General features: G+C 41.6%; 1 protein-coding gene across 1 annotated transcript in view; it reads left to right on the top strand.

Moving 5' to 3' along the window:
• The first annotated feature begins 9,340 nt into the window (after window positions 1–9,340).
• LOC145400785 (uncharacterized) overlaps window positions 9,341–12,788 on the top strand; it is a 4,852-nt gene continuing 1,404 nt past the window's right edge. The window contains exon 1 of the mRNA XM_080273221.1: window positions 9,341–9,359. Within this exon, the coding sequence (XP_080129347.1) occupies window positions 9,341–9,359 (19 nt within the window). The remainder of the gene's footprint in view (window positions 9,360–12,788) is intronic.

Here is a 12,788-nt window from a genome sequence, read left to right as displayed (position 1 = left end):
CAACTTTGCCATTCATGTCTCCAATCAACAGCACTCTCTCGCTCCTCTCAAACTTGTCCATTCATGCTTTTACTCTCGCCCAAAACTCATCTTTCACTTTTGCCACTCGATCCTCTGTTGGAGCATACACACATACAATCGCCCATGCTTGTATACTTACTTTCATCCTCACCCATATAATCCTTGCACCCACTGTTCCATACTCTCTTATATTCTCCTTCCACTTCTTGCTCATTATCAGACATACTCCCTCTCTTGCCCTCTCATTTTCATTGACTCCCGCACATATACCTAAACCATATTCCCATTCTCTCACCCTTTCTCCCTCCCTTTTAGTTTCAGTCAATCCACATATATCCACTTTTGCATCCTCAAACACCTGAACAATCTCTCTCTCTTTCACTTCATCATTCACTCGTCTCACATTCCATGTTCCCACCTTAAGAATGTCCTTTGTCCGTTCCTTAGTCATCAACGTATGGTCCGTCCGGGTCCGAGGCGCTTTGTTCGCTTTTTTAGTTAGTTCTATTTATGGGGTGGGGCACTAACCCACCACCAACCTTGTTAGTCGCCTCGTATGACAAGCAGGGATACTGGGGGAGTATTCTTGAAACCCCCCTACCCCCAGGGGGTAGAAATGTAGTGATAAAAGATATAATAGTGGAAGTACAGGAACTGTATAAATTACTGGAAACTCAAGATTTAAGGAAAGCCTCATGACCAGATGGAATCTCTAATTGGGTACTGAAGGAATGCAGAGAACAACTTGTGGATAAGATTCACAGTTTAATTGTGTGTTCTCTGGAAGAGAGGAAAGTGCCTCAAGAATGGAAGAGGGCAAATGTGGTACCAATTTATAGGGAAGGAAACAGGGAAGAACCCCTGAATTATAGATCAGTGTCCCTAACCAGCATGGTCACAAACTGCGAGAAAATCCTGAAAGATCGAAGGATAAAATATCTGTAAGAGATGAATATTTTGGCTGAAAGTCAGTTTGGATTCAGAAGTGGAAGGCCATGTGTTTCCAACTTGTTGAGCTTTTACTCAAGAGCGATTGACGTGCTACAGGAGAAAGACGGTTGAGTGGATTGTGTGTACTTAGATTTGGAGAAGACCTTCGACAAGGTTTCCCCATAAGAGACTAATGTGGAAACTAGAGAATGTAGGAGGACTGAAGGGAAACCTCCTAGAATGGATGAGAGACTTTTTGACAGACAAATGAAGACAGTAATAAAGGATAGGATGTCTGGATGGAGGGAAGTAACAAGTGGAGTCCCACAGGGCTCGGTGTTGGTGCCAGTAATGATCCTGATTTACGTAAATGATATTGTAGATGGAGTCAACAGTCATGCAAGTTTGTTTGCTGATGATGCAAAGATCTTGAGGAAGGTAGAGGTTGGGGGGAATTGTAAAATGCTGCAGGAGGATCTGGATAGGATACATGATTGGAGCTGGATGTGGGAAATGAAATTCAAGGCAAAGAAATGTAAAATATTAGGAATGGGTAAAAGTACCAAGAGGTCATCACTGAATTATTTGATGGGTAATGAACCAATCACAAAAGCGAGAGAGGAGAAAGATTTGGGAATGCTGGTCCAGGATAGTTTGTCACCTGAAAAACATATTAACAAGACAGTTAGAGAGACGTATGAAGTCTTGACTAATGTAAGAGTAGCATTTCATTAAATGGATAAGGAGGTGATGAAAAAATTGATAGTGACCATGATCCGTCCCTGGTTAGAATATGCAGCAGTAGTGTAGTCCCCACACAAAAAAGAAAGATATAAACAAGATTGACAGAATACAAAGAACAGCAACCAAGATGGTCCCCAGTCTGGCAGATCTGTCGTACAGATAGAGGCTGGAAAAGCTGGATTTGCCTTCCATAGAGGAAAGGAGAAATAGGGGCGACCTGATTGCAGAGTTCAGGACCATGATGTGAGTAGATAAAAGTGACAGAGAAGATCTGTTTGTATGGGCACGGAATGAAATTGAAGAAGTCAAGATGCTTGAAGGGTATCAAGAAATATAGTTTTCCTTATAGATGTATAGACCTGTGGAATAGCCTGGACAACGAGATCGTCCAGTCTAATAACTTAAACGAGTTTACAGCTAAATTTGGCTTATTGAGAAACAGAGACGGGACCCCACGAGCGTAGCTCATTTCTTGTATATCACAATTAGGTAAATACAATTAGGTAAATACACACACACACACACACACACACACACACACACACACACACACACACATACACACACATGTAGAGGTGTATGGTATGTAGGAGGACTGCTGGGCCTTGATAGCAGGCTGTGAAGCCTATGCCCAGAGTCGGACACATAAAAAAAAAAAAAAAAAAAAAAAAAAAACACACACACACACACACTCACACCTCGTCCAATGTATCTGCTGTGATGAAAGGTGACTATTATGACTTTCCTCTTTCTGGTTTATCATGATCATCAACATCATCATCATCATCCTTCAAGTGCTTCACCAATGGACTCATAGCACCTAAAACTCTAATTTCTGAAGATTGGGGTAAACTTTTTTTTTTTTCTATTTTGCCCTCTCTCCTTTCTTGTTTATCATTCCGCTCCTTCCCTCCGTTACCACCCTCCCTCCCTTCCTCTTATAATTTCCTTCTTCCCTGCTTAACCTCTTTCTTCTTCTCTCACTCCTATCCCTATCCTCCCTTCACCCCTTCCCCTCTCCTTCCCTCCGTCATCACCTTCTCTCCCTCCCATCGTATCTTCACTTTTCCCCCCCTTCACTGGCCCTCTCTCCTACTTTCCTTGCTTCCATCTTTCATTCCTTTACCATCCTGGCAATTCACAATTCTTCTCTAATACCCCCCTTCATCATTTTTCTCTCTTTTTCCCATACTTCCCTTTCTTCCTTTTTTCCCTCCTCCTTTCACTCTTTCCCTCTCTCACTTCCCTTCCTTCATGGCCCTTCCCTTCTCATTCTATCTCTCCGTCATCACCTTCTCTCCTTTTATCCCTTCTTTTCCTCCCATCTTGCCCTTTTGCTTCCCTCCCCTCCTTCTCCTTTTACTCTCTCTCTCTCTCTCTCTCTCTCTCTCTCTCTTTCTTTTCCTGTTCCATCTTTCCCTCACGTTCTCCCTCAGCACCCTTCCCCCCTCCTCTTTTCTTCCTTCGTTTCCATTGTCCCTCTGCTCCCACCCTCTTTCAACTTTCCGGGAAGGAACATTCAAAGCTAATGCGAGTATAAACTCGTTTGGAGAAAGCAAGTATTTAAAAAATATGTATGTCGTCGGGATGAAGTGGTTGAGCCAACAATGCACAAACTGTTTCTAGTTATTTGGGCAAGAGTTATGTGATGTTTATATGTTAAATGCTGTGCAGTATTACCAGCATATATAATAATAATCATCATCATCATCATTCTAAGAGGTAGATGCGTTACAAATGCTGAGACTGTTAAATAATATAATCATTCGTCAAAAGTTTGATCCCCAACAAGTGGTTGAAGTTTAATCGGGCATGTAATGCCATCAAGATGAGTAGGCTGGTCATCTGCCTTAAATTGTACTGGACTATGGTATGTATGGCAGTATTCATTTTAGATGCACAATATTATAGTGAACATCTTGTAGGTGGTTTCACTTGGTTAGGTCATGAGCTGATCTAGGTCAGTTAAGGGACGTGGCCATTTTGAGGTTTCTGGCGCAGGTACCCTATCACTGAAAATGTCTGGCAGTAGTCATTTTAGATACACAAAATTATGCTGAACATTTTGTAGATAGTTTCAGTTGGTTACCTCATGAGCTGATCTAGGTCAGCTAAGGGACGTGACCATTTGGAGGTTTCTGGTGCAGATAATCCACTACTGACATCAGGCAGTTGTGATTTCTTATACAGTGGACAATGCTGAGCAATATAAGAGTGGTTTCAACTGATTAGCTCATGAGCTGATCAGCTCAATTTGGTGGTACGAGTTTGGGGGGTCTCGCGGGGATACCCCACCGCTAAAAATTTGTCATCTATTGTTAATGTTACATAAAAACAAGCAAATTATAGTGTGATAAATTTTAGATGGTTACATAATAGAGCTGATCTAGATTAATATTTAGTATCTTGTTTTTGACCAATCAGACCACGCCCACCAGGGTGTGACCGGCAGAAATCCATTTCTTTGTATAGGGAAGTATGTAGAACATTGCTATACACAGGAAAATTGGTTAGCTTTCCAGCTACCCTGACCCCCCTCTCGGCTCCTGGTCTATGATAGGAGCGCCATAATTATCCATCAAACCATCAGACACCATAATTTGGTTATATGGTTACTACCCAGCATAGCAAATGGTTTCCTGGTGTACAGGAAACCATTTGGCTTGTCACTCAGTGTAGAGTCACCCATAGGCAGAAGGAAGAGGAAAGACTGAAGGAAAGAAAGACAGAAGAGGGAGTGTAAAGTCACCCGTAGGCAGAAGGACAAGGAAAGAATGAAGTAAGGAAAGACAGTAGAAGGAAGGAAAGAAGGATATATATATACATATATATATATATATATATATATATATATATATATATATATATATATATATATATATATATATATATATAAATAAAATGAGTCAATTATTACCAGACCCTTGACGCTGAAGCCAAAAGGTCGTTAACTCCCCGCATCCCAGCCGATTTTTCACCAATGACACCCTCTAATCCCGGCAGATTTGGGATTTTTTTTTTTTTTTTTTGGCTCAAACCTTCCCTTTTTGTGAGAAAGAATGGCAATTCACAGAAAAAGTGCTCACCTGAGCTTAGAGGTGGGCTAAACAGGCGACCCTTTAATCCAAGTCGTCCCGATAATGTATGGATACGTTGCAACATATTGTGACGGTGAATCCTGATAACATATCCATATGTTTTGCAATTCTAAGGTCTGTCATTTCCACAATTTTCAAATTTCATGCGTGATTTTTGGCACGTAGACGCGGGACACCTTCCTCTACCTGCCATCAGGGGGTACACTCCTTACCCCGCGTGACTTCCTTCCCTCCCGCAAGCCATTGCTTCAGCAACTCACCAGTTAGCAGTGACCTGGCCAGTAAAGACACGTCGTGCCATGGTATGAAATTCAAGGCGAGAGTGATTTCCCAATCGATGACGATGTGGAGGACAAAGATTATGTGATGCCAGGGCAAGAAACGAGCAGAAGTGATGAGGTAATGTCACCAAAGGTACAGTATGTTGATGTGTTCAGTGAATGAAACAACGCTTGCATCGCCTATATTATTGTGTGAAAACCATTATAATCTTGCACTAAATATGATTTTTTACCAAATGAACAAATATCTACCTTTTCTGAGTAGTTTGAAATAGTTACCGCTACACAGAAAACGCAACACATGCAGTGCAGCTCCAGAGAACATGATACCAGCTGTTTAAAGGGTCACCCGTTTAGACCACTTCTAAGCTCAAGTGAGCACTTCTGGGGGCATTTTCCAATGTTACTCATAAAAAGCAGAGGTTTTAGCCCAAAAATTATTTTTCGAAAATCTGCTGGGATTGGGGGGGGGGGGATCAGTGGTGAAAAATCGGTCGGGACATGGTGGGTTCAACACCTGGTACCATATTCTCTGGAGCCACGCTGCGGTGGTCGTGTTTTCTATGGTAGCAATAACTATTGCATATCACTCAGAATAGGCAGAAATTTGTTCATTTGATATGAATTTATGTGTAGTACAAGAATATATTGGTTTTCATACACTAATATAGGCGATATAAGTGTTGTTTCACTCACTGAACACATCAACATACCGCACCTACCTTGGCAACATTACCTTCTCATTACTTCTGCTCCTTTCTTCCTCTGCTTCCACATAATCTTTGTCCTCCACATCGTCATCGACTAGGAAATCACTCTCGCCTTGAATTTCGTTCCGTGGCATGACATGTCTTTACTAGCCATGCCACTGCTAACAGGTGAGTTGCCAAGACATTGGCGTTTGGGAGAGGGGGTTCATGCAAGGGAAGGCAGTGTCGCTGATTGGCGATGGGTAGAGGAAGGTCTCCCTCGTATGCCTACCAAAAATCATGCACGAAACTTGAAAAATGTGCAAATGACGGATCTCGCAATTGCAAAACGTATGGTTCGTAGATGGGACTCCGCGTGACAGAACGTTATAAGGTACCCATACGTTAACGGGATGCGGCGGGTTACAGCTGAACACCATGCTGCTCTATAATTTCTCAAGCGTTGTGGCTTTTACCAGACAAAAAATATTATATATAGAGCAGTTTTCGGCCATACACTTATACCCGGTAACATACAGCTATGTCTAAATGGCTCTTTTTCTCAATAAATGCTTTATTCAGTAGCTTATCTGTTTATTCTTTCCTTTCAGGAAGTAAATACACTGCAAAAAATGACTGCAAGTAGGCCTTGGGTAAATCTATGTTCGTTCTTTGTTCGGTTTTTACAAGAAAAGTGAGGGTAAAGAATACTGTACTGTAACTGTTACATTGCAGTGTATACTACATATCAGAGAATAGTAAAGCAAACAATACAGAACAGCTGCATATACTGTACATTAAAGAAAACAGTTGCATTTCACCGCCAGAACAGATAGTTACTTGATAACCACCACAATACTGCATTATACTGTACGCTGCCTATACCCTACTAGTGTATATTCGCCATACAGTATTTACAGGGAAAGTGTGGGTAAAGGAAAGTCACTTTACATTAGCTGTTACGTTACAGTAAATACTGTAATTCATATCAGAGAATAGCAATGGAAGCAGCACAGAACAGCTGCATGTATATTAATCTTTAAAAGATGGGTGGCTGCATATGCTATCTCAGGGTATTAGGGCCAAAAAGACGGGTGTGTCCATGTATGCGGTCACGCCATTTTTCAAACTAGCGCAGGCATCGAGGTAGCTTCCCATATTCTGTGGAGGAGGAGAATGACAATAACAAACCCTCTCTACCACCACCCCACCATATCGCACCCACATACCCCATAACTCAGTCTTTGTCTGGCATTTTGACAGTGAAGATGTCACGCTCTCGCTTGACCCACTCCCGTCTCTTGGCCCACGATGATTCACGTGGACCTGGCCCATTCACTGTCACACCAATCAAGATCATTCCTAGGGGCCGTTCAAAACTGCTTAGTGATGAAACTGTTGATCGGGAACTGGAAAAAAAACAGTCGAGCATGTGTCATTTTTATGAACTGAGAGTGATGCAACACTCGGTGCCGATGAACCATCAATTCTTGCTTGGGAAGATGATGGTGATAGTGAACTTGTGGATATGCCTCCACTCCCTGCAACACTCGTTTTGGTTCGCCATCTCCTAGCCCTAACTTGTCTTCTTCATCAACTGTTCCCTTTCTTGTGTGAACGTCTTCAGGAGATTCTTCTGCAATTTCTGCATCACGACAAAGGTCAGGGAAGGCAGATAAGGGCCAGACAAAGGTTAGAGGTCGTGGTACTGAGCAGTAATTGTGTGGGAGGTCAAGGACAAAGCACAGTGGAGTGCCTTCCCCACTTACCACCACCACTCATCCTGCCTCATCTCCCACCACCACCCATGCTGACGCATCTACCACCACCCCTCTCACATTCAGCCAATCATGCACAGGTGAATTGGATGCTATTGTCTGGTCCGATGGCGCTGATTTTGTTCCCGATACACCTGCATTTGACATGACAAATGCAGGTATATAGCCTGCCTTCCTTGTCAATGCTGGAGATTACATGAACAACTTTTTGGCCTTCCTGGGTGATGGAGTTATGCAGCATATCTGTGATGAAACTAACAGGTATGACCAACTGTGTACTGCCGAAGGTAAGGGACCCACTGGAGCAGCTAAACAGGTTCACTGGCACCAGGTAATTGTCCAGTAGCTTTGTGTTTTTCTGGATTTTTCCTCTTGAGGCCTCATGTAAAGAAGCATGACCTGGAGGATTAATGGGCCATTGATGACCTTATTTCCATCCCCATCTTTGGTAAGTACATGTCACGTGACCGGTTCAAGCAGATCCTCAGGTACCTTCATTTCACAGACAACATGTACCCTTCTCTGACTGACCCACTGTGGAAAGTGAGGGATCTTTTGAGCATTTTCAAGGATTAATTTCAGACGTTCTTGAAGCCTAAGCAGAAGGTCGTCATTGATGAATCCTTGGTATTGTTCAGAGGACGTCTCAGAGTCTTGCAGTACATACCTAGTAAATGCCACTGTTTTGGTATCAGTTTTTTTTGCACTATGTGACTGCAAGACGGGGTGCACATTGGACGTCGTCATCTATTCTGCACCCCGTATCAATGTGGCCAGGCATGACCCCCTTGGCTTCTCAGGGTCTGTTGTGAAGTCGCTACTTGCGATGTACTTTGGTAAGAATCATGTGCTCTATACTGACAGTTATTACATAGCTCAAAAACTCACCAAGTATCTCAAAGAGTATGGCATCAGGAGTGTTGGCACCATCAGGAGCAATGGGACCCATTGGCCTACATTCCCCGAGGCAGCAACATCTCCGAGGGGAGATGTGCACCGACATAAGTGTGGGAAGATGGCACAATAAGAAGATTGTCAACATGCTGACAACCGTGCACAAGTGGGACTTGCAGGGTACAGGGAAAGTTGATTACAGGATGGGTGAGAGTGTGAGGAAGCCTGATGCCGTCACTGACTACAGTGTCAACATGAGACTGGTCAGTAAGTCTGACAAGATGATAGGAGAAATAGACTGTCTCAGGAGGAATGCCAGGTGGTATCGAAAGGCTCTCTCCATATCATCGACACGTGTATGGTGAACGCCTACATCTTGTTCAAAACACAAGTCGGTGATAGGAGACAGGTTTCCCTGAGACAGTTCTCCCTGACTTGTGTGTACCACCTCGTCAAGAGATTTGGTAATGTAATAGCAACAGCTCTGAGGAGCCACTATGATTTGCTCCCAAACCGGCGAGGTCCACGCCTACTGTAACAGGCACTACCTGGAGCCTCTTCCTGGCATTGCCAGCGGAATGTCGGCCTGTGTTGTCTGCAGCCAGTCTTCTCACAGGCCAAAAAAGAGGAAGCAGACCAGCTACAAGTGCCACGGGTGTGATGTGCCCCTGTGCATACACCCTTGCTGGCGGGAGTACCACACTCTGAGGAAATACTGACAGTGTCAGTAGCATACAGTGATGCGACAGTGACCTGAAATAATGTAATAATATCTTTTTATATGTACATAGGTATTGGAAACATAATACTCTCCACAGATGCCTCTGTGTGATGATACATTGTGGTAACAGTGACGCGACAGTAACGCACAGCAAAGTGCAGTGATGCGACACTGATGCACAGTAATGTACAATGATGTGACAGGTATGTGAAATGATGTTAGTAATAATATATTTTTATATATACATATATATTGGAAACACATTGATCTCTGTAAGTGCCTCTGTGTAATAGATACATTGCGGTAGGAGTGACGCGACAGTGATGTGATTTGTTATATTATTATAATTTATTATTATGATATGGAGTGTCCAGTTTATTGGAAAAGTTTTATAAAATCGTTTTGCAAATGTTTTTCATTGCAAGTGTGTGGTATGAGTTATGCAGTGCCAATACAGTGAATTATAACTACTACAGTGATCAAACAGTGAATGTTTATTGTAGGCGCAATGTTGAATAGTAATTATTATGTTATAATCAGTGTATGGTAGGCTCCCAATAATAATCAGGGGAGTGAAAAACGGTTATTTTAGTACATCTCCATCTAAGATCACTGCCCATCCAGTGAAAGTTCATATAGTCGGCTAAGACCTGAAGGGTATGTGATTTCCAATGGTATCTCATTCTTTACACTAGCATTACTCGTTACGTTTTTATAAAGTAATAAAGTTTTGTTTACATTTGGCCGACTACGCCCATCCTGAGCTTATGGCACGCCATTTCAATGCCCGTGTTTCAGGGGTTAAACCTACATTTCATGTAGACTACACAGCACGTGAGTGTGTGGGGGGACCCCACGTTGATCTGTGTTTCACGCGCACAAGGTTGCCAGATCCTTCAATGAGAAAAAGGACACGCTTAAATTTAAAAAAGGATTTTTGCCCCCCACAAAACGACAAACACTAATATATATATATATATATATATATATATATATATATATATATATATATATATATATATATATATATATATATATATATCGTCACCATCATAAAGAAATTGCCTAAGTCATTTTTCGGCGATTTCTGGATTTCTGCCTAAATCAATTCATCATATGGCGCACCTGTTGGTACAGCAGCCTTTGTCAGTTCCAGGGTGTGAGTGGTCTAAAATGCGCCCCAAGTTTCTGCCTCAGTCATTTAAAAGTTAAGAAAATGAGATAGGTTTCTCTCGATTTCCCGAAAAGTAGAAAAAATTACTTAGGCAGTTTCTTTATGCGGGTTACGAGATAGATAGATAGATAGATAGATATAGATATAGATATATACAGTATATATATAAAGAGAGAGAAAGAGAGAGTTAATGTACCAATTTGGGTGGATTTTTTAGATTCATTGGAGATAATTTCTTTAGAGGAGCAGTTTTAATTTTCCTCTCTGGTCTGGCTATTATTATCACTGCTCCAACTGCTTCTAGCGTATACTACTATAATAATAACAATATTATTAAACTCTTCAAACTACCTCCTGATTGAAATTTCACAAACGTAAGTAATAAAAACAGTTAGTGTTTATGACCATCAACTCCAACCTTGTCTAACCACCAAACTCACCATTACTAAAGCCCTCCCTATTCTTTACCTTCCCGTCACTGTCGAACGAAAATTACTGGACCTGACCGAACCTCTAACCCGACTCACTCAGTTAAAATTTTATGTATTTTTTTTTTTTTATGTGTCCGACTCTGGGCATAGGCTTCACAGCCTGCTCTCAAGGCCCAGTAGCCCTCCTATATACCATACACCTCTCTGCATGTCACCACTTCGGCGCTAACACCCACCGTCCACATTGAATACATGCTAGGGCTGCCTCATACAGGACTGGTGTATTGGTATTAGCGGCGGTATTTTTACATGTCGGAGGGTGTTCTGGTAGATCAGTAAAGACTGATTATATGAAATTCAAATCCTCAAACTGTTCCCTGCCCCAGTGGGGATTTGAACCTGGGTCCGGTAGGACTGCAGGCCACCTCTCTACCGATTGAGCCACTGCCTCCCCCATGTATGTATTTAGGGTAAATGGTGCAGAGAAGTAAAGCAAGACTGAAAAAAAGATAGAAAAAAACATTCAGGCTGTCCTTTTTTTACTTAAAATAAAGGAGACAACCTGATCTCAAAGAGGACAGATTGTCCTTAAAAATGACACACCTGGCTACCCTGCCCACGCATCCAATCTTTTACCAAGTAAAATTCGTTAATTGAACCCAACATTCAGCCAGCTCAAGGTGGTCATTAAATCTGAAATTCATTGAGAAAGCGTTCGGTATAATAAGGGTTTACCATATATATATATATATATATATATATATATATATATATATATATATATATATATATATATATATATATATATATATATATATATATGGAGTCTCTGTGGTAAAATGTGCGTTTTTGTTCACCGAAGAACGAGGGTTCGCGCCCCGCCAGGGTAATAAACTTTGGGAGCGTTCTTCTGGCCACGTACTGCTTGGCGGACATAAGGGGTGTTGTGGTTGAACCAGTGTCGCATACTACAAAGTATGCTTGCACCCAGTCGGCTTGCGCAGGCCGAATACATTTAGTTCACAGACTACACACACATCCAAAGCCACTCCAACACTACAATTACACTTACAAGCACTTCTCACCCTACATACTATCTCTACCAAACAGCCTAAGCCTCTTGGTAGAGATACATTGGCTGTATCGTCCCCACTCCGGTCGGGATAGGCCGGTCCTGCAGTGGACACTCAAACGGCTGATGAGATGAGATGACGTACAGTATACAGTATATATAGATAGATATGAAATATTTATGACAATGAAAGAATGAAACACTCTATGGGCAAGAGAGTAGGATATGTTGTATAACTCGCAGGAAAATGAAAGTGAGGGGGCCACCTCGCCTTCATTTATATATCACATCTTCAATGTGTCACTCTGATGATGTGAAATACAGAGAAAAGCTTGGTGGTCCTCTCTCTTTCATTTTCCTGCAAGTTACAGTATACATCATGTTTCTTATGTGCTCATCCAACAGTGCTTTCAGAAGAGGATATGCTTTTCATCATCACACATAATGCTAATACCATGGCCAATGGATTATCTGGATATAAAAATTAAATAACTATATAGCTTATGAGCTGTTACTAATTTTTCAACTGGTAAACAACTTCAGGGGTGGAATAAGAAAATAAAAAATAATAATCTCTGTTTAATGTATCTCATGCTTATCTCAACACTATGGTATTTTATATCACATTGATTAGTTACTATACAGTTAATATATCTTTATGGAATGTAACTGACTACTGACGTGGCTGAGAATCTTACTTCACTAGTTCAAAATAGTGAGTATAAATGATATACGGTAAACTCTCAATTATATGGCATAATTCAGCCAAGTCCTACCCCGGATATTGGATCCGGAACAATATTTGGCACTGAGTTGGACAATGCATTATAATGCACCTCAACTTTGTCCTAAAAAGCTTTCCCATGACTAAAAGATGAAAATTTAGCATAAACTACAATTAAGTACTGATAAAAAACAGTAATACAGGGCTGGATGGCTACCATTTAAAAGCCAG

The sequence above is a fragment of the Coenobita brevimanus genome, chromosome 53 (assembly GCF_032717465.1).
Source record: "Coenobita brevimanus isolate Jiangsu-jjx chromosome 53, ASM3271746v2, whole genome shotgun sequence".
Taxonomy (NCBI): domain Eukaryota; kingdom Metazoa; phylum Arthropoda; class Malacostraca; order Decapoda; family Coenobitidae; genus Coenobita; species Coenobita brevimanus.
Note: the sequence above shows the minus strand (reverse complement) of the source record. Positions and strands in the feature narration are given on the sequence as shown.